The 22,050-nt window shown below is 35.3% G+C and overlaps 2 protein-coding genes across 2 annotated transcripts; one reads left to right on the top strand and one right to left on the bottom strand.

Moving 5' to 3' along the window:
- Window positions 1-610: 610 nt before the first annotated feature.
- LOC146139071 (uncharacterized) lies at window positions 611-7,501 on the bottom strand. The gene is made up of 9 exons (XM_083391615.1): window positions 7,450-7,501; window positions 7,041-7,204; window positions 5,266-5,428; window positions 4,302-4,455; window positions 3,749-3,833; window positions 3,328-3,390; window positions 2,818-2,943; window positions 1,759-1,870; window positions 611-1,451 (listed from the first exon to the last, which is right to left on the bottom strand). The coding sequence occupies exons 1-9, from the start codon at window positions 7,499-7,501 to the stop codon at window positions 1,363-1,365; spliced, it is 1,008 nt and encodes a 335-aa protein (XP_083247741.1). The 3' UTR covers window positions 611-1,362.
- On the top strand, window positions 7,370-21,174 carry LOC146139070 (beta-1,4-glucuronyltransferase 1-like). The gene is made up of 12 exons (XM_083392231.1): window positions 7,370-7,516; window positions 12,188-12,392; window positions 13,400-13,463; window positions 14,851-14,958; window positions 15,425-15,541; window positions 16,238-16,391; window positions 16,948-17,117; window positions 17,718-17,810; window positions 18,505-18,633; window positions 19,420-19,569; window positions 20,600-20,673; window positions 21,035-21,174. The coding sequence occupies exons 2-12, from the start codon at window positions 12,241-12,243 to the stop codon at window positions 21,147-21,149; spliced, it is 1,326 nt and encodes a 441-aa protein (XP_083248357.1). The 5' UTR covers window positions 7,370-7,516; window positions 12,188-12,240; the 3' UTR covers window positions 21,150-21,174.
- The last annotated feature ends 876 nt before the right edge of the window (window positions 21,175-22,050 follow it).

The raw sequence follows: 22,050 nt of genomic DNA, 5'->3' as shown, positions 1-22,050 counted from the left end.
CTTTTATAATTTGCATTTCACCCCCAACTTATCTTGTCAGATAAAATAAAAATTATGTTTATACAAAAAAGCGGTAGGCTAGTTTTTGCCTCCAAAATTTCTTAAATACAGATGAAAATGTGATAAGGTAGTGGTCAATAATATGTTCCGATCATCCCTTAAGAAGCGAACCAAGTACATAGAAAACAGTGAGTGATTTGTCAAGCGGCTCAGATAGGGTGTTACAATGTGATTCATTCATATGCGAATTGATCACGTGATTTAAACATTACGTCACACACTCAACTTGAAGTAGATGACGTCATAAGGTCGTTTATGTCAATTTTCCCGAATTGAATGATCACAATAATCATGTCTCGCACCATTACTCATCAAATTCTATTTTTTCTCCTAGCTTTTTTTAAAGCTTTTGAGAAATTACGCAACAGTACCGGGGCGCCCGCGCCAAAAGTTGCATTGTTTTTGTGACATCAGATAAAATAAAAAAATCCTGTTTGTACAAAAAATCGGTCGGCTAGTTTTTGCCTCAAAAATTTTTCAAATAGAGGTAACAATATGAAAACTTATTGTCAATATGTTCCGATCGTAGCTAAAAAAGAGAAACTAAATACACAGTATACAGTGAAGTGATTTATTTCACGGAATGAGATTTTTTATTTTACGGAACTTGTAAACAAGAAGACTACAGGGTTTACATTAGAAAGCATTTTTTACTAAGTTTATCACATAGTACACTTTAGATTTAACTTTGCAGCAAAACTCTTGGTACCACAAAACGTTTACTTCTACATTATTCCGTAAATCATTAAAATATACAATATTGATCAATGGTTCTCTATCACGGACCTTTAAACTGATTTGCTCAACAAAAGTTGCACAATACTTTTTATAAATCGAAACAATTTAAAGAATATTTTCTAGGTTCAGGCATATGTAAGTAATGTATTAACTAAAAATTAAGGAAAAATATACAAAATTTATTGTATGAATATAATAATTGTCATGTAAAAATAATAATGTTTGTCATGTAAAATTAATAATAATTGTCATGTAAAATTAATAATAATTTTCATGTAAAATAATAATAATTGTCATGTAAAAAGAGCTTACTACTACATACCCACATATCAGGGTTCATAACATTTTATATTAGAAAAAATCATTAAAATACGAGCGTCCGAGTAGCTGTTCTTATTGGTGTTATGACTTGCAGCAACATTTTATAAACACTGTCGCATGCTAAAGTTCTATAGTTGGTGTTATTGAAAAAAACAGGCGAGCTTCAAAGAATGAGGCATGGTTATGGTTTGTATGATATCTCTCTATACTCCTGTTGGTTCTTCAGCAGAAGAATCGTCTTTTTTAAGCGATAAGCTCAACGGCAGATTCGTTACACTTGAGCAATACATGTCGACAAACAATGCAAAGCATAATCAACATATCCGTGGCATCTGCAAAATAACACGATCTTATTGATTTCATTCAAAAAATTATAAATGTTCTGCACAAACGTGAAACCCGATTTTTATTATTCGAAATTTCTAATTGTTCGGAGCGAAATTAACGCTAATTAAATATCCGTGTGTATATCTTTATTTAGTTTACAAAATTGTTTATACCTTAAATCAGCTGAAAAAAAACCTGAAAAGCCATTGCAGACTCTTCACCGAATTTGTTTATCAATTATGCAAGCAGCGCAGGCAAGAAAAACAACTAGCCTGTGGTGAGGTTCGAACTCACGACCTCCGGTTTAATTACCTTTAATTAGTTCGCATTCCTCCACAGCATAAGCTTTCCCGTCCGGTGCTCTTGCGCAAACATTGGGATACTCGCGGCATCGGGATTCCCAGGTTGGGGTAAGTTCGCGCACCTGAAGCAACACACATGTTAGGGCAGGGTTTCTAAAACTTTTTTCACCGCGGACCCCTACATTAGACCACGGTAAGCAAGAAATTTTCAACAATGACGTCACAATACAACTTTATATAAGCCTGCAGTTTTCAGTCCGTAAAATGTGAAAGGAAAAAAAATCTATTTGCATTCAGTGAAATATTGTTTTATTTTTAATACTCTTTCCTTAGAAAATTTGATTAGTTTTTAAATATAGACTAATATTTCAATTTGGCATTCACGGACTATCTAATACTATTTCACAGACCCCCAAGGGGTCCATGGACCCCAGTTTAAGAACCCCTGTGTTAGGGTTTTATTTATTTCCTCTTCAAACTGTAGTTACAAATCAAAGCGGCGTTTCTTAACTGTTGGCCTCGCCCCCTTGTGGGGCACAAAAACATCTTCGGGGTTAACAAGATTTAATATTTTGAATTATAGCCTGTTAAATTTAAATTTGTGTTTTCACACCCAGATAAACTGTTAACCCAGATTTAATGTCACTGTATTTGATATGAACAGTAATAAAAACATGAAAGGCAAGAAATAGTTGGGAACCAAATGATTAAATGGTTCAAGTCGTTTGCTGGAGTCATTACAACACTGGAAAAAAAATGGCTGCGTTCGGCCTTAGCAATTTTGTTGGAAAATTATCTTATAAGTATTGCCGAGTACTTGAACTTATTTAGTTATTCCATAACAGATGCTCACAGAATGGAAGGGAAGCAAGGAAGACCAGTGTCTGTTTTGGTCTGATTGAGAGACAGAGCGGTCTCTGACTAAGACATTCGATGAAACCCATATAGGCGGACACGAGAAAAAGGCGATTAAAAGAATACTTCAAGACAGAGGTACAGAAGTCGCTACAGTTTTATGCCAATTAATTAACTTTATTTTCTGGCAGCAAACAACTCGTCCTTATCTAACCTGGAAAGAAGCCACTTGAGGTTGTTCAACAAAGATAACGCGAGTCGTTCCGTTGGGGCCGTCAACTTCAACCGGGATCAGAACAGGGGGAGGTGGTGCTGTGGGGACGACGGTAGCAACAGGCAGCTAAAAATAAGGGGTGAAATGAAAATGTGGCCCGCAATACGGGGTCCTTGTATCATTTTTGTGTGAATTGACAAATTAGGTTGAAAACCCGAAATTGGCATTAAAATAAAAATGTTAAAGTAAAAATAAAAAAGGCGTAAATACAACTTCCAAAACAACTTCTAGAAAGATTATAAAGGTTGACAAATAAACGAAATATTGAAAAAAAAGAAAAGTCAAAAAAACTAATTTTTTATAATTTAATTTCATTGAGCGTATTCACTTAATGTGCAACCAGAAGTTTTTCTTTTCTTTCAATAACACAAAGGCTAAATAATTTTATTCAAGATTAAATTTAAATGTAGTTGCACTCTCTTTCAATCGTCAACTGTCACATGAACTTACCAATAGCAAAGGGTTGTCGGTGTTGAAAAACGAATTCAAAACTCCTTTGTCAAAAGGGCAGTCCTTTAAAACAAAAGTGTATTAAAACGTAACAAAACTAAGCTAACACTGTGTTTACTATTTCTAAATTGATTGAAAGTTTTTTCACGTTTTTATGGATTTCGAAATACGTATATTTGTATTTTGAGTTGAGAAATCCTTTTCAATAATGTTTTTTTCTCGACTCACTCCCCTCTAAACATGTGTAGCTCAGTTGGTAGAGCGACGGTCTCGGTATGACGGAGGTCGTGAGTTCGAATCTCACCAAAGGCATACTTTTTTAGCGGACAATTCGTTGCTTTAAAACATATCATCTGAACAAAGATGAAAACAAAAAGCCTATAAAAAATCTCTTGGAAGGTTGTAATGCGACGAAACTTACCTCGTTGTTGACGAAGCAATGTCGTTCCATCTCACCAACAGACATGCATTTAAGGGTAGGGTCTTCAAACCAACGACCATTGCCTCTGCAATGTAAAAGCACAGGCGTTAACTTTGTTAACAACTCAAGCATTACACAATGTGTATCCTGTGATCCAGTATCCTGGGACCCTTCTGAATTTAAAATGTAGACATTTTTCGAGTACTACAATGAACTCAGTAAGTAAAGCGACGGTCGCAGTATGGCCGAGGTCGCGAGTTCGAACCACACAGCAGGCTAGTTTTACGAACGATATGCAGCAAGCAACGTGCTATGGTTGTTTCTCGACTTGCTTCCCCCTGAGCCTGTGTAGCTAAGTTGGTAGAGGGACGGTCTCGGTATAACCGATGTTTTGAGTCCAAACTCACCACGGTTAGTGTTTACGTGTTCGATAATCCAGGTCAGGCAAAGTGATTTTGTTAAGCCTTTCCGAAACCATTCGATTCACAAATGTAAAGAAAGTGCGATAATTAGTTTTAAGTGCTTTATAAAAGTAATAATGTGTGTGGATTACCTGCACGTGGCTGTGTTTATTCCCATGTATCTCGGGTTTCTCGGGAAGAACTTCGGTTGTTTGCACTGGAACTTGCATTCCGAATACTTCTGGTTGTAACCTCCGCTGCAGCCTCGAGCCTCAACTTGTGGACCCGGGTGCTGGCAGAAGAAAACTAAAGAAACACCAGTATGGTAAACCGAATTTAAAAACATTAAAAACATGTTATAGTAGTTTTAATGTGGTAAGCAAGGACGTAGAACATTTGTAAAAAAGTTGTAACCGATTTATTGTGTGAAACGAAAAAACAACATATAGGCCTAATATGGGCAATTTTTTGCGACATAAAACGATAAAAGTATGTTTAGGTAACGATTTGTAAATTTTTTTTTAAATAATAGCTTGGAGGCTTGTGTGGATATTTGCCCCTAAAAATGTTTTTTAGAATCCATAATATCTCATGTTACATTAATATCGAAAATTCATTCTTTTTGCTTGCCGAAGATGTAGCCTACCTTGATATCTACAACCTCCATTCACTATGCTCCAAACTTTCGATTCAGTGGAACTTTACCTTGGTATAATATCTTAGTACAACCTCTAACCCAGGGTTTCTTAAACTGGGGTCCATGGAACCCTTGGGGTACGTGAACTCGTTTTAGGGGTTCCATGAAGGCGAATTTGAAATATTAGTGTGTTTAAGAAGTAATCAATTTATTAAAGAAAACAATTGAATTAAAAAAAATGGTTTTGCACTGAATGTATTTAGATTCCATTTCACTTTCACATTTTTGAACCAAAATCAGCAAATTTATGAAGTCTGTTGGTACTGTGACGTCAATTCATGACGTCATTTTTTTAATTTTTTTGCGTACAGTGGTCCACGCGAGATGAAAGAAAATTTTAGGGGTCCGCGGTAAAAAAAGTTTAAGAACCCCTGCAGCCATTATGCTCCAAACTTTCGATTAAGTTGCCCAAACTTTACCTTGGTATCTGACGATGAATCTTCCTTTGTTTCCCAACAAAATGAGTTTTGAGAACTTGTAAGGCGACTTGACGATAACCTCGATGTTTCCAGCACTTATGTTGTTCAGAGGAATCATCGTTTGGATAACGCCAGGTCGACGGACCCAACGAGCCTTCTGGATCTGAAATAAACAAATAAATAACTTAAGTATATCATATATAAAAGCATTTAGGCCAGGGGTGTCCAACAAGCGGCACGCGTGCCAAATGTGGCACGCGACCTACTAAAAAATGGCACGCAAGCCCTCCCCAAAAAATACTAAAATTGTTATTCAGCCAATTGTCAAAAAAGCTCAATTTGTTATTCAGCCAATTGTCAAAAAATACTAAGTTTGTTATACAGCCAATTGCCATTGTTTGTCCACAATATAAAACAATCGCGGCAATCACGACAACTGACAATTACTTTTGATATAGTAACATTATACTGTGTGGAGGCTAGCATTCACATAATTATATAGCTTGGTGCGAAGAAACAAAAGTTAGCTCACCGAGAGACACTTTGATGTAGTGATGCGCATTTTTACTAGACAGTTTTTTTTTTCAAGTTTAAATAAACGTTCTTATTTTCGGTAAAAAAACGCTTTTATGATTAAAAAGAATTGGTTCGGTTACGAAACTTTGGCATGGGAAGAAGTTATAAGATAAAAATTGGCACGCCGGCATGGTTGAGTTGGACACCCCTGATTTAGGCCTTCTGATCTTAAACCAGCGATTTGGGCCTTCTGGATCTTAAACCAGCAAAAGTAACCAGCAAATTGACTTGTATAATTAAAATAAGGAACGTCTGTAATTATGAAAATCATCTAGGATTATTGTCATGAGCGAAAATTTGTAAGGATTGCATCATCAAGTTACGTCATAACGTGACGTCACAAACAGTAAGCTATGAGAGCACCTTTTTTGCTCGAGCGTCCTCGTGTGCAAATGTGCAGGTGAAATGCTGTTAAATCCGAAATTTACAACGGTCAGTTTTCTATCGCGTCATTTTATGTTTAAACGACAAATTATTTAGACAAATTTATCAAACCCCGACCAAACATCTTTGTCAATTTTTACCCAACGATTGAACCAGTGTTTCGCAACCTTTTGTTGGCTTGTGGCACCCTGCAGAAATTATAAATAGTTCGCGGCGCCCTTGTTCGTGTTTTTGCTGAGTGGTTAACTGTAACGTTGCAATAAACAAGATTTAAAAAAAAACTTTGTACTTTTATCGTACAGACAAAATTGTATCAAAAAGCTCACCAATAGAGCAAAAATTGAAATTCTAACGAATTTGATATACTTGGGCACCCTTGAGAGCCCCGGCAAAACCGCTGGATTAAACAGTGTTTTAGCTTTCCTTTAGCAATTATCCGAAAATATACCATCCAAACTATTAAACCAGGGGTTCTTAAACTGTGAACTAGTTTTAGGGGGTCCATGAAGGTCTAATTGAAATATTAGTGAATAGTTAAGAAGTAATCAGATCATTAAAGAAAACAAATTAATCAATAATAAAACGGTTTTGCACTGAATGTATTTAGACTCCATTTCACTTCCGCTTTTTGGGACCAAAATCAGCCAATTTATGAAGTATATTTCTGTTGTGACGTCAATTTATAACGTCATTTTTTAATTTTTGCTTCCTACAGTGGTCCACGCGAGATGAATGAAAATTTTAGGGGTCCGCGGTAAAAAATGTTTAAAAACCCCTGTATTAAACAGAGATTAAGCATTTCCAACCTATCTAACCTGTAGTATGGAGCTGCTTTCCTTGAGCACAGTGATAGTGAACTTGACCGACTCCTTCCTATGAGTTCTCATGATCCACCTGAAGTTGCCTGGGCAAGCGTTGAAGTTGGGAAACTTGAAAACACCCGACGGTCCGCGTAACCTCTCTCTGCAAGCGCCCTGACCTGTTCGAGGAATTAACGGTTATGAGTTGTGCGATAGTTACATTTCTTGTTTTTCGTCATTTCGTGTTTTTTTAGGTTTTGAAAAGTAGTAAAGCTAACACAACTATGGAAGTTGTAACAATAAATGCTTTTTTATTTCTCCAGAAATAAAAAGTGGGACAGCTATGCTCTTGTACACCGCCGTTACAAATACATTTGTCATGCTTCATGCAAACAAAAAGCTTTAATCACAATCTATATTTTACCGTGAACAGTCGATGAGAGCAGAACAAGCAGAAAACACAACTTCAACAACATTTTAATCTATTTCCTGTAAGTAATTCGCAAACGTTAAATTTGGAAACACGCCGTCCAAAATAGTTTACAAAGTGCCTTTAGGCTGTTTCAAAAATATCTAGGTAATCATGATTTCCGCGTAAACGTTAATATGATGGATATTTATTCTACGTCTAACTACAACCTTCAGCCATTACCTTAAGATTTATTTGAAATGTTGAAAATGCAACTTACTTTCCTAGGGGCTTTAATTGATATTCTTGCTACCTTTAACTACAAACTTCTTCACACATTAAATCCCCCAGCCAACACAATTACTTCAATTTTGAACTGACTTTTATGGTGATGTATCTTAAATTTATAATATTGACTGAAATTACGCTGCGTTGATTAGACAAGGCATATTATGACATTGCTTAACATCTTTGATATTTAAATTTTACTTCGAATTGCATAACAATCGACCAAAAAATGTTATAACAGTTAACCGATGTTAACATTAAGGTTGAAATGACGGTTTTAGACAAAATGCTTTTAGATGACAAATGTCGCAATTCATAAGAACTTGACAAACTGAATGTACAAATATGAAGATATCTCCTCGCCCTTACACAGAAATAACGACAATGAGTTCAAATGGTAGCAAATATTCTTTACATTTTTCTGTCTTAGTCTCAGTCATTAATAAGTTCTTTTTCTAGAGACTGATGCTGCATTATTTTCTGGCGAAATATATTTCTCTTTTAAAAGACTAGAACTTCTGACTTTGACTAAGATAGGAAAGTCTAAAGAATATTTAATAAGAACATGTCTGAAATGACACGGCATAATTCAAGCTAACTGGGACGTGGGCCTTGAGTCATATTTTGATTGTGTGACGTCATCGGGAATCCAGGCCACAATTATTCTTCAAACCCGGGATAATTCACACTCTAAGTAGAGGATGGGGAAATAATTAGCTGAAATCAAAAGCTATTTGTCGGCTTTTAAGAATTCGGACAACAGGTGCGAAGTTATCGTCGAAAATTTTTAAGAACAATATGGCCTAGGGCCTCAAAAAAACTGGGGCAATAATTTAACTAAAAAGGTTTACTTAAACTGATGATATTCTTTCACTTCAAGTTTTCAGCCTAGGTTTTTAAGCGTTTATCTATAATAGTTTTTATTTTTTTACTTCCATTATGCAAATGGAAAAACCTACTTCTAAATGAGCTTTGAAATTTCTGCTATACTTAAATACAACCTCCAGCAATTATGCTCTTAGATTTATTGTCAAACGCTATATTTATTTTTGGTTTAAATTATGTCAAATGCCAAACTTGACGGTTTTAACGCTAATATAACCTGGTATCCATTAGCGTGTTACTTTCAGCTGAACCATTCTAGACATTTACACCGATTTGATCAAGGGTAAGCCTTCTTACGTTGCACTGGACCGCAATGATACGTTTATCAACAGTACAACGGGTGCCTTAGGGCAGACATCAGTCGGTATATCGGATTTCGCTATTGCTTTATCTCATGCAAGCATTGGATATGGTTCTTATTACCGGGGGAAACTACAACATATCGATTGTCTTTTAACATTGCCGCTAAATATCTGTAAACCCTTAGAACAGCGGTTCTCAAACTTTTTAGCTTGCGACACAGTAAATATTTAAAAACATTTGCGGTACACTTGCTTCAAAACAACGAACTTGAAAACCGCCCTTAATTGATGACAAGGCAATATAGAAAACGCCCTGGTGTTTTGCTTTTGGTGAATCTGTAAATTAACTGAATTGTCCCATGTATGGCATGAGTGTATCCTAGCCCCTTCGAAGTCTGACCAACTATATCGCCACACTTATAACATGAGGTTATAGGAATTAGCAATAAAGCTAACTAATTATTCACATATGGGCCTAACTGTACAGCCAAGCTCTCTGAATTCGTACTGACCACTATAACTCATTAGCGTTTTATATAAATCCAGCGATATTCGCTGCTTGTCAAGATATATTAAGTGGCAAGAATCATATTAAACCAAGACTTTATCATACGATCCCGCTCTTACATTCCAAAATTGCTACATTCCAACGTTGTACTTTTTTCACCAAAAATGCTTTGCGTAATTCATTGGAGAAATTTTGCATTGTATGATCACCGGCAGCCCACGATTATCCCACCTTACTTGGAAACTAGTCATACGTGTTTCGCGACTTCCGTTTGCGAAATAAACGTTCTGTCTGGACGTGCTGGATTTTCACTCCAGTAACATGTTATCAACGTTAAAATGGCTCCTGGATGTAATAGCTGAGCAACCAAAGTGAAATTATTATCGGCACATTTATTGGTGATAAACACCATATTTTTATTGAAAATGACACGAAATATGTAATCAACATTAAGTTTATAACTAATGTTCGTTGCTAAAATTATATTTTTATCTTACAAAATTATGTTGAAAAACGCTTTATTTCTCACCGCTTTAATAAAATATCACAGTACTTTCTCCTACAGAAAACAACTATATATGTATTTTATTGGGGAGCGCAAGCTTTACTAGAATATTTAACTTTGTAGTGAATTTAAATTACCTATAATATATCCTTGCAATAAAGTTTTCTTATACGTCGCATTTTTATAATTACCTCTATTTTTGCCTAGGTTAAGTTGAGTGCCGCATTTTATAACTTTTCAGAAATTGTGAATATCGCAAAATTCGTAATATATCGTTGTTGCGCAGGTTTATACTGATAATGGTAGAAAAATTATATGTTTTTTTTACACGAATTTTACTGTTTAAACGTCTGTCGGGAATACACCTGGATAAGAAGATAATTTCGGCACCTGTTTTATTATTCGTTATCGGTTCCCTGCCTTTCTGCCGACTTGCAACAATTTAGAACGATTTAATGAAATGTCAAAACAGTTTATTTTCTAACAAATTTTTACTTTCTATATTTCTTATCAGCGATTAATTTGTGATAAAAAACTTTGTTGTCAGTTTTGCTGAGAGAAATTAAAACAGCACGAGCACGTACAGAAAATGCGCTAGTCTACCTCAAAAATACAAATATTTTTACATGACCTAAATAAAATCTCCCGAAAGACTAAATAAAAGAACATGCTGTACCTAAATATATCTTTGCAAATATTACGTTGCTTGATAACAACTAGATTACAATAGCGAAACATTTCGACCGGAGCATGTTTTTACATCAGACTTGTAAAATCGTCAAATTTAATGCGTTTTGTTTATTTTGTCAATAAATAGGAAGTCTCACGTAGTTTTTGATTTTCCCGATTGACTTGACTTTAAACAAACGCTTATTGCAAAAATCTTCGGTTCTGGACAATCCTAGCCTTAAACTCAAAAACCAACCCCCAAAAAACCTTCTATTGTCGCTCATAATCCGCAAATCTGCACCTTGTGACGTCACAATAAAGCGCGCGAGCACACGGCGCTCTCATCGCGGCTTCTAGACTCAAAGTGTTCGATTCGAATCGGTTTTGAGCGGCGAGCCAGTGAAACCTCAATGCCCTGAGGCTGTGTTTTGTGCTGTGAGTAATTCGCTCATGTTCAGCTTCTCAACACTTTGTACAACTTTATTAACAGGTTCAAGTGTCTTTAGTTTGATAGATTGATAAGCAGATGGACTGGTGACCAATTGAATCAGACTTGAGGTATTTGTAGATGTTTATAAATAACTTGGTTGCTTTGGAGCATAATGGTTGGAGAAAGAATATCAATGCCCATACAGAAGTATAGCATTTTGTAAACGTTTTGAAAACCTTTTATTGATTTTCAACATCTTGCTTTGGAATGTTTTGAACAAGATAGCTTGGTTGGTTGTTTGTTTGTAGAAAGTCAAAGGTTTACAATTCCTTAAGATAAATCTAATTAAACAAAGCATGGATAAAATACCAAAACTTTTGCGTTTTTTTTGGGTTTACTGAGTTGATTATGAGGATTGTTCTCTGTTACCCTTGTAAATTCATTTCCAATTAAAAAAGCAAATCGTTCAAGTTTTTAAAGGCAATATAATATGAAAAATGCAGTCTCGTAAACATTGCTTTTAATTGTTGGTAATTGCCCACAAAGGGTTAATTATAAGTTTCATAAGGGACAATTTTAAGGATAATATGAGATTCTATCCGCCACGGCCTAATTGGAAAAAAATTATCTTGCAGTTGAATGGATTCTAGTCTTGCTTGCAATTCAATCCTTATTGACTGATTTCATAAATAGTCTTTTCGAAGGCGTAGGGAGACTTTGAACACAGAATATACACAATGTCGAAATGTATGTTTCAGTCTAATTGTTATATACTTTTAAGAATATTAAAATGCAACAAAACTAGCTCATTGATTTGTTCTTTTAAATATAATTATGTTTTTCACATTTAATAGATTCTGTGGAAAAAGCTTTACTAGAAACTAGAGATCCATGGCTTTATGAAGCACGCATTGTTTAAAGTTATTTTCATTTCTCGAAACTTTTTAACTAAGTTTTTGAATCAAGCAACTTATGTTGTTCCAATGCTGATTCATTCAGCTGTGACTCGATTAATGTTGTTAACTTTCCGTCGCCCACTTAAAGTTGATGACATCATCATGATGACGTCATCCAGACGTTTATTTTCAACTTTCCCGATTCACACGAACGCCAATATAGCAATCACCTCGCCCCATTACTAATCGAACTCCATTTTCTCCTCACAGCTTTTTTACGAGGATTTTGAGAAATGACGTAACTAATTCGAGCGCCCGGTATTATGACGTCACTGTGCCGATTTCGCAACGTCATAATCGCGCTGACCCTGCTTCAGTTCTTCACTTTCTTGAGTTTCTTCAAAGCGTTTTTCCCGAGTAGAGTTCAACCCAAAACAAAACGGATCCTCATTTCGGGGGAAACCCTCGACTACAGGTGATTGTGACGTCATATTTAAGAATGTGACCGCGTCGTTTGTTTTCGATTTGAAAGATAACAACTGTTCAACTGGAACTAATAAAATGTATTAAAGGACTAAAAAAGTCACCCTTTTGTCGCGGACGTTACATCAAAAGTAAATAAAATATTGAAGCAGAATCAATTAAAAAAAATATTTATGTTGGGAAACAAGGATTCAAACTGACATTTGTCGAAATAAGATTCAAACGTTGTTTTATGGCCCAATTGGATACTAGAAGATTTATGTAATGCATGGATATCGACAAATTGGCCCAATTTGAATTTAGACTTCTGTAATAATAAGCCAATAATTCGTTTGAAAAAACTCCCAAATAGTGTTTGGGGTAAATCATTTTTTAGTCGTCCTGCAATTCCCAAGCCTTACAAGCTGCTTTGCTAAACCTGGATCAGTTTGTTTATTTCTAGGAAAACATTGTTCAGTATTCAGTAAGGTGATCAATCCTTTGAAAACACTTTCTAAGCTTACGATTGTTTGTGTTTTCTTTCAAATTTACCGCCTTATGTTGCAAACAATGGCCCTTTGTTTCTCATTGTGGCAAACAATCAAGACAGATATAACAAGACATGTAAAAACTTGTCCCAATGTTGGATAAAAGGTTAAAAGTTCAAAGCACATCAAATAACTTGGGTTTTAACTAATTTCTTAAGTTCTACTACCAGAGCCCATTCTAGGAGACTTTTATTCACTAATATTAAAACAAATCCATTCTTATCTTTTAACGATTAGAGGGTTGAAGAATAAGTTTGGTATGATTAAAAAAACATATACATCTGTATATTTGATACTTCGTTTACACCAGAAAGGGGTTTATACTTCGTTTACACCAGAAGAGCGATTTATATTTATTTATTTACATCTGTATATGTTTAAAACTCCCTTATAGTACGTTTTTTTATCCACTCCTTACGCTGTCTTGTATTAATTACCAGAATAATTGATAAGCAATCGTTTTATGTTGCAGTGGGGATTACAGAATTGTTCGATTCTACAAATCAGATGGAATTTCAGCCGACTATAACTTCAATGTAAGTTTTCTTTCTTCAATAAAATATTGCATACAGTCTTACGGTTTTGATTTAATTTTTCGTGTAATAGTTACATAACACAAATAAAATCGGTTGCTTTAATCACTAGAACAGCGGTGGGCAAACTTTTTTGTCGCGGCCCAAAGTAATCTTTTCAGAGATTTTGAAGGTCCCCTACGTAAAACCACTACGAAAACTGTGGCGGCTTCAGGATATTTGATTTTAAGTTTAAATATTACACGGCGCCTTGACGGCCAAAACACTACCATGCCATGATGTAAAACATTACGCGCGAAACGCGAAACATTTTGCATTTACATATAGTTAAAGTTGGCAAAAAATATAGTTCGACAGGCTCTCAGGGCCATATTTGGCACGCGGGCCTTACCAAGCTAAGCCAATTTAAAGAATTATAGGCCACACCAACTTTTAAAATAAATTGCAATGAACGTACGACTATCACGCGGCCCACAACTACATTATCACACTAAGCTTATTCAAAGTAACTCGCGGCCCACTAAAATGTCTCTGCGGCCCACAGTTTGCCGACCACCGCACTAGAAAGTGCATCATTTTTGTCTTGAAGTGTTCTTAGCTAAAACACTTGACTTTTTATCCCGATACCGATATTTTGGACAAAAATTATCGCGATGTGACAGAAAATGACATTAATTCGTATTTTTCCATACTTTAACGACGTAAATAATTTTTTTTAATGCCGATTGCGTTTTTAGTATTTCTTTCCCCACTTTGATAAATTTCTTTTAACCGAAAGGCGTCATGCGTCTCGATTAATGGTTAAACTTTAACCTCATTATGTCACCTCACTTCACGCTATGCGCTGCTCACACAAAGTCAAATTAACACCAGACTTATCAAATGATTTTGTCATGCTACAGAACTTGGTGTAAATATATATTAGTACGGAGGTCTGTCAGTTTAAGTCATAATTTTTGTCTTGAAGTGTTCTTAGCTAAAACACGTGTTACTAGGAATGTACGATACTTGACGTTCTATTCCGGTAACCGATATTTTGGTCAAAAAGTATCGCGATTCATCCGGCACCAAATAACATTACTGTGCTTAAACAAGCAAATTAGATGAAATTGAGAAAAGTAATTTAGTGTACAAAATTTGCATTAGCATTAAGAAGTCTATAGTTACCCTAATAGTTGTTAACCTACTGCTATTTGATATAATTACCTTTTACGTTAGAAATCGCTGCATTTTAATGCCGATTATGGCTGAAATTCCGATTTAGTTTGGTATCGGATCGGCACCGATACCACCCTAGTATCGGACGAGTACCGATACTACAACTTGGCATCGGGTATCGGCTCCGATCCGATATTATCGAACATCCCTATGTTATTTTTCTGTTTGACAGGACATCTCGCTCGCCACCCAGTGTTCAGTGAACCACCTTCACCACTTGGTGGAGCTGTTGGACCGATGGGACGGACCCGTTTCTTGCGCCGTTTTCGCGCCAAATGTGGTAAGCGGTAAACTGCGACAAGGAGTAAAATTTAAATAATATTGCAAAAAAAGTGTCCTGTTTGCTTGAAAGCTTAAATCAGGCTAGGGCAACCTTTTCCCAGTCGCGGGTTGAAACCAAACTTTTGCGAGATGTAATAAACTTTAACTGACAATTGAATTATGCATTCAGATATAAATACGTTGGCGAAACGTCCATTGTTGATAGTTCATAAGGTTATACATTACGCCTTCAGGCTTGAAAATTTTCGCATTTACCTAGTTGAAAAAATAAAAAAAAACATAGGAAATTACTTTTTACCCCTTTCGTAAAATACCGTTGGCGGGTCGGATTTAGCGTAGGTTGCCCACCCTTGGTTGAAATTAATAACGATGTTAAATGTGGTAAGCGGTACTTAGTATATGAATCAAAAGTAGGGCGTTTTTCAGTAAGCCCTGGATATTATCGATGCTTTTTTACCTCAAAGGACGCAAGTTACACAGACGACTCCATCAGTTTGCTGAGAAGGTGCTTCCCCAAGATAAGGAAGCACGTGACCTTTCACCTAGTTTATCCTTCCAATCAAGTTGGAGACCTTGCTCTGGTAAAACTTCATTTAAGAAGGAAATGGATAACGCAGTGATCAATGAAACACATTTTGGGTTTATTCTTACTACATTTTGGAAGTGGCTCGTTGACCGGGTCGCTCTTTTAAGCTTGAATTTGAGTTGGGTTTGGAATTAGCGCTCCGTATTTTGGAATTTCTATGATTTACTACAAAATGGATTGAGTTTTTTTGGTTAGCCAGGTAAATGGTCTCAGGAAGTGCCTATGGGCTATTTGACCAGATCTCTCTTTTACGCTTGCACCCGTTAGTGATTAAATATCGATTTGCACTACTTTAGTGTCTGGTTGAATAGCCATTTCCTTCTTTATTTTCTCGGTAAGCCGTTCCGGCTAACTTTCACCACTTTACATTAATTCAGGGTAATTGCAATTACAATTACTCCCTTTAACGTTTCAATTACATTGCAATAACATTAAAAACTATAATTAATTACTTCAATTTCAATTTCTTTTGCTGCGGAAATTTGGGAAACAGTTTATGCGTCATCGCTCCCCAAAGAAAGGTAATAACGTGGAACATTTTCGAAACTTCAATTTTCTCAATATCAATGTATTGAGCGAAAATTTTAGCAAAGTATAATTAGAAATAGAATTACGCAGAATGAAACTGCTTTAGTTACATTACAATTACAATTGCAATTGATCCAACTCTAATTTGCCCTAACGTTTCCAGGTTGGATCTTGGATTGATCTTTCTTGCGACGATTTGCTTGCAAAGTTGCGAGGTTACGGATACCAGAACTACGACGTCGGCATCTCGTTTCCACACAACGTACTGAGGAATGCAGCGAGGTCGGGCGTCATCACTCAGTACGTTTTACTAGTCGGTGAGGAAAACTGATTGCTAGTGTGGTAATAACTTTAAGACTTGACTTAAGTCACAGAAGTTACTTGACTTGACTTAAGCCATTTTGGGGCTAAATGACTTGACTTGAATAACTGATGAAACTTGGACTCGGACTTGGTTTTTTTAAATACTCGGCTTGTTCTAGTTTTTTGTTTCGCCTTGCTTGCACCTTGATTAGGCTGTCTGGGTTCGGTAGGCCTCTCCGAAGTTATCTGGTGTGCTACGGGTGCCGTTACCTTTGGCCAGTACTGCACCAGAAGGGCTTAATAAAAAAATGCACATTGTGTAGATGTGCGTATAATGATTGCTGTTATCGTTGGTCAGCAAGGCTCCAGACGAGCTTGATAACAGAATATACAAATATTCATTGTGTGTATGAACGTTTCAGTTCCTATTATCCATAAGTGTAATTTGTATGAAAATACTTCAGCGTGTAAAAACGCTAGTCCGTATTTCTGTACGCAGTTAGTTTCACATTTACAAATATATAAATTCTATAATAATACAACTTTGATGAAAACTTGACTATTTTGCAGACATTGACGTCATGCCCAACACCGGCCTACGTCATCAGTTCACAGATTTCGCGCGACGTCACAACCTGTTCGACCAATCAGTGAAGGACACGTCAGCTTACGTTGTCCCGGTGTTCGAAGTCCAAGAAGGTCTCGAGTTTCCTAAAGAAAAGAAAGATCTGCTCAGAGGGGTAAAGTCTAATAAATAAGAAAATTTACTATGAATTTAATTTGCTTAAACAAACTAGATTTAATTCAGTTTTTCCAAACTAGTTTAGAATTATAACTAGATTTTCGAATTTAAAATAAAATTACATTCAATTATTCACAATCAATTTATTTTCAATCACAAATTATTCTAAAAAGAATGTGAATAGTAAATACCTGTCTGTCAAATTTTATATGTCTAAATCATTTTTGTGTTTTCACTCTGTAAATCACCAACTTCTGACAAGAGAGTTTTTAATTTAAATCTTTGTTTCGACTGAGAGACTAAAACTACCGTTAAAAAAGTAGCATTTTTGTATCATCTGAATTGTATCAGAACAAAAATTAAAGCCATCAGCAATTCTCTAATTAAATCAAAATTAGAATTAGTCACATTTTACATTAATCCATTGAATTAGAAAACTACTATTATCTAGTTGTCCAAGTCTGGCTTGGACGGCCTTGAAATTGGAAAATTTATATTTGTTTAATTTTAAAACTTGTGTCACTTTTTTTTACACAATTATCAAATATTTTTTATTTTAAATTTGTTCTGATTAAACATTTGTTGTTTCTACTTGCAGGTTTATGAAGGTACGGTTCGTCCTTTCCACAACGAGACTTGCTGGTGGTGCCACAAAGCAGAGGATTTCGACAAGTGGAAGGACGCACCCGAGGTAAAGTAACTTGAGCGTGTCTACACAACGTTCATTTGAACTTGTTAACTTGGCCGACAAAAACGCAATAATGAATAAATAAGAGAAACAATACTGCGTTTAGAAAATCGTTAAAAACAAAAGTAAAGTAAAGTAGCACCGAGTGCTTGGTTAAACAATAAAGAACAAACATTAGTTTCTATCAAGTTTTTTATTTAAAAAATACCTAATTTTTTTGGAAAACTCATTATCTTTTTTAAGAGGACGTTTAGAGCGTATGTTCCTCCATTCACTTTTGTATAAACAGCTGACGCACCAGTTATGTTGATTAAATATCTTACGCGATTGAAGTTACTTTTTACATAACGTTAATGTGGCGTGTTTAATTGCCAATTTGTTTGCCCACTACTGTTTTTTCGACGCTAAAGATTGTATAAATTTGTTAGAACCACATAAAATCTGTTTAGTCCAGAAGCAATAAAAATTTTATTAAAAATTTAAAAAGTGACAAGGCTGTATTTATTTTTGCATTTTGAAGATTTTACAATAAAAATCCCCTTTTATGAAAAAAGCTAAAACGTATCCCGTTTCAATTTTTAAAGATTTTTTTACATTAGACCTTTTTTTGCGATATTTTTGCAACCCATTGTAACCACGGTCAATAACTTTATGGCGTAATGAGAGTTAGTTACACGAACAGATTGATTTGTTGCAGAGCGAGCAGCTTGAAGTTGCTTTTGACGCTGATTGGAACAAAAGCTGGGAGCCCTTCTACATTGCTCGCAGGGGAATCCCCGACTATGACGAAAGGTTTAAGCAGTACGGCTTCGATCGAATCCAGCAGGTTTGGTCAATTGCTTTGGTTATAATAGGTGCGGACTCGCTTATGTATCGCCTGAAACAGTTGATCAGTGATCACATACAACTGCTGCAAAGTTTAGAAAAAACAACAATACGAAAGTACTCGCTCGTTGTCAAGTTTTGGTTTATTTTGCCTTCTTAATTTCGGTGTGGTAAGCACAAATTACGTAGGTATTACAATTAAAACACGATGCCAACAGACAGGGTATTATGCGAATCAGGCCTGTTCAAACAACTTGGCCTGTATCACTTTGACAGCAACAGATATATGCGTTGTGTTTCCCAAATGCGCCATTCTTCTAATACGTATCATACACGTTGTCAGAAAAATGTTTCTATTGCTAAAGGTATTTCTCAGGCACAACATAGAAGTCACTAATAAGACAATTGTAGGTGTTTGGCTAAATCGAAAATATGGCAGCTTCATCTTTATATATTGGGCGATTCGTGCAAAAGTACTCTTCGAAAACATTCAAAAATGCTTGAATGACCCAATTTTACTGAATTGTTTTAAAACACCTTCATTTATTTATGTTATTTGCGCCAATGACTCAAGTCCAAGTAAAGTCATTTCATCCGAAAGACTTTAATTCAAGTCAAGTCATTTAAATTTAAGTTAGTCTTTGCAACGCTAACGTTTATCCTAACTCAGCCTTCATTGGTTAATCTACCAATACCGCCGTTCCAACAACAGTAAGCGTCCAACATTGATAACTATTGATATTGATTGATAACTACTTGCATATGATCTCACGCTGTACGTTTGCAGATCTGCGAGATGCATGTGGCCGGTTACAACTTCGCCGTACTTAACCAAGCATTCCTCACACACCACGGATGGAAAGTTGCCGGCAAGTTTTACGCAAACAAGGACTCAGACAACGCACAGAACTGGATTCTATTCAACTACCACTTCAAGGTTTTTTGCATTAGTGTTCCTCAAAGCACACTAATCCTATACTTTAGCTTAAGGTTATACAAGTACTCCACTCAAGTTTTTGAAGACTATTATTTAATTAAAATTTTACAGATAATTTTTTTTTTCTCTTCCACTTTAAGTTTTATTTAGTGTTGCTGAAAGCTCACTAACCTATGCTTTAGCTAAAACGTTATTTAAGCAATTGAACCCTAATGCCACCTTCAAGTTTATTTAAATCAATAGAACTATTTTAAGCCCTAATACCACTTTAAGGTTAATTTTCAAGGTTAATGTCAGATAGAAAATCGGCAGTTTATTTAAGACAGCCAACAACTGTCTGGCCCGTATGTCTAATATAAGCGAGTTTGGATTATAATTTTTCTGTAGATTATAATGTCATATTTGTTGTAAACCAGTCAGTTTTACGCCCCAGTCAAATCATTTGCAAAATTACCTGAAGTTCAACGCGCAGAACTGGATTCTATCCCATCGCCACTTTAAGGTTGCATAAGTTTTGCATTAGTGTTGCTCCGTGCACACTAAGCCTACTTTAGATTTCAAAAAGGTTATAGAAATTGTTGAATTCTGGTGATACTTCAAAGTTTATTTAATATAGTTGAACTAATGTTAATCCATAACCACTTTAAGGTTGTTGTTTTACGCTGGAATTGTTCAAAATCTGCTTTTAATATCTTTCAAACTATTCTAACCCCAACTTAACTTTGAGCTTGTACAATATCTTACTAATCTGCTTTAGAAATCAATATTGCAATACCCAAATGTTTGAAGCTGTACAAAGTTTATCAAATCTGAATAATTTTAAATTAAACAAACTATTTTAACGCTAAATTTTAACTTTACGTGTTTACAATTCTACCATTTTGAAATACCATTTAAAGATTTTTGTTTTTTTTTACCTTAATACTATACTTTGACGTTGTGAATCTCTTACTGCGGCTTCGAAGTTTCTAATTTTTTTCAATTTTTCACGTTTCAAACTTGATGATTAACCACACCTCGATCGTTTCAGGACGATCTGTTGAAAAAGTACAAATCTAACCGAACTTGTTCGCCGATTGAGCAATGGAACCCACGCAACAAAAAGTAAGTGAAAGTAGCGAAACTCAATGGTTACAAGTTTCACCGAAGGAACAATTGATTCTTTTTAATTCAGGGTTTTTTAACTTTCTTTACCGCGGACCCTTAATTTTCATTTTTTCGCGTGGACTGCCCTAAAATACTATCACGGACCCCCAAGGGGTACATGGTCCCCAGTTTAAGAACTCCTGGTCTAATTCAATTGTGAACAAATAAGTTTTACTGTATTTTATCTTTAGTCATGTTTCGAAAATCAATTCTGTTAATAAATCAATCTATTTATTCTATTCTTTTTAAAGGGTTTCACAAATAACTCAAATACCTTTTCAGAATCTATAAAGTCGACATTATTTTCTTCTTGATTTAGGGGAATGCCCCGAGCCGGCAGAAGCCAGATTGGAAACAAACTCAACGGAAAGTATGACGTCAGTGTCTCTATACGTCACGCAAAGTTGTCATGGGAACAAAACCCGGTCAACTGAATAGATTAGTTTGATGATGTCAACAACGTTATTCATTTACAATGTGGTTTTTCGAGTTGTAATAAAAGAGGAAACGCTAGAACAGTGTTTTGTTGTAATTGCAGAGGCAAAAAGAACTATTTAGATTTACGGTTGGTCAAAAATTAGGATTCTTACCAATTTGTGACGTTTGGTGTTTGGTTGTACATTAATTGATTGCAGATCATACCTTTCTAAAAAAGTAGTCATTTCATGAATTCAAGTAGCCTACTTCTTTTGGTAACGACCCTAAAAAGGTTAAGAACCACAGGTTAAATTGAAGTCAAGTCAAGCAGTGTTTTAACTAAGTTAAGCTAAGTTATTTGTAAATAGTTACTTAAGTTCGTTATAAACAAAGGATTGATTTAAGTTATAACAAAACTTTTGCGAGTGGTAATTTTTTAAAGGTAATTATTATATTTATAATTGTATAGTGGCAGATAATCTTATATTTGTTTGTTAGTAAACACGCTGTATAGTAAATATAAGCTAATAGACAAGGGCTTTTACTTCATATTAAACCAACACTACTTTTACGAACCTTTTTGCCAGGAGTTTGTAACCAGTTAACAGCAAATTAAATTTCATAGATTCACAGTTTAAGACACACTTATATATTGGTTTTTGCCCAATTTGTAGTAACTCTTCAACTAGAATGGTAAAATATTAGGCGTTATTTTTTAAATTTCGACGACAGCAAAACGTCATTTTAGTATCACAAGTTGCATGCTTAGTGAGCGTGAAGTTTTCTATTACATTTTCCAATGCGAAGGGTAGAAAGCGTGGAAAGTTAAAAAAACTTTGGTTGGTAAAAATGTGCACATAGTCCTAATATAAAACAATATTTAATAGTTCATTTTACTATATTATTAGCAAAATTATC

The sequence above is a fragment of the Ascidiella aspersa genome, chromosome 6, assembly GCF_963924565.1.
Source record: "Ascidiella aspersa chromosome 6, kaAscAspe10.2, whole genome shotgun sequence".
NCBI classification, from domain to species: Eukaryota; Metazoa; Chordata; class Ascidiacea; order Phlebobranchia; family Ascidiidae; genus Ascidiella; species Ascidiella aspersa.
This window is presented reverse-complemented; position numbering and strand designations above follow the sequence as displayed.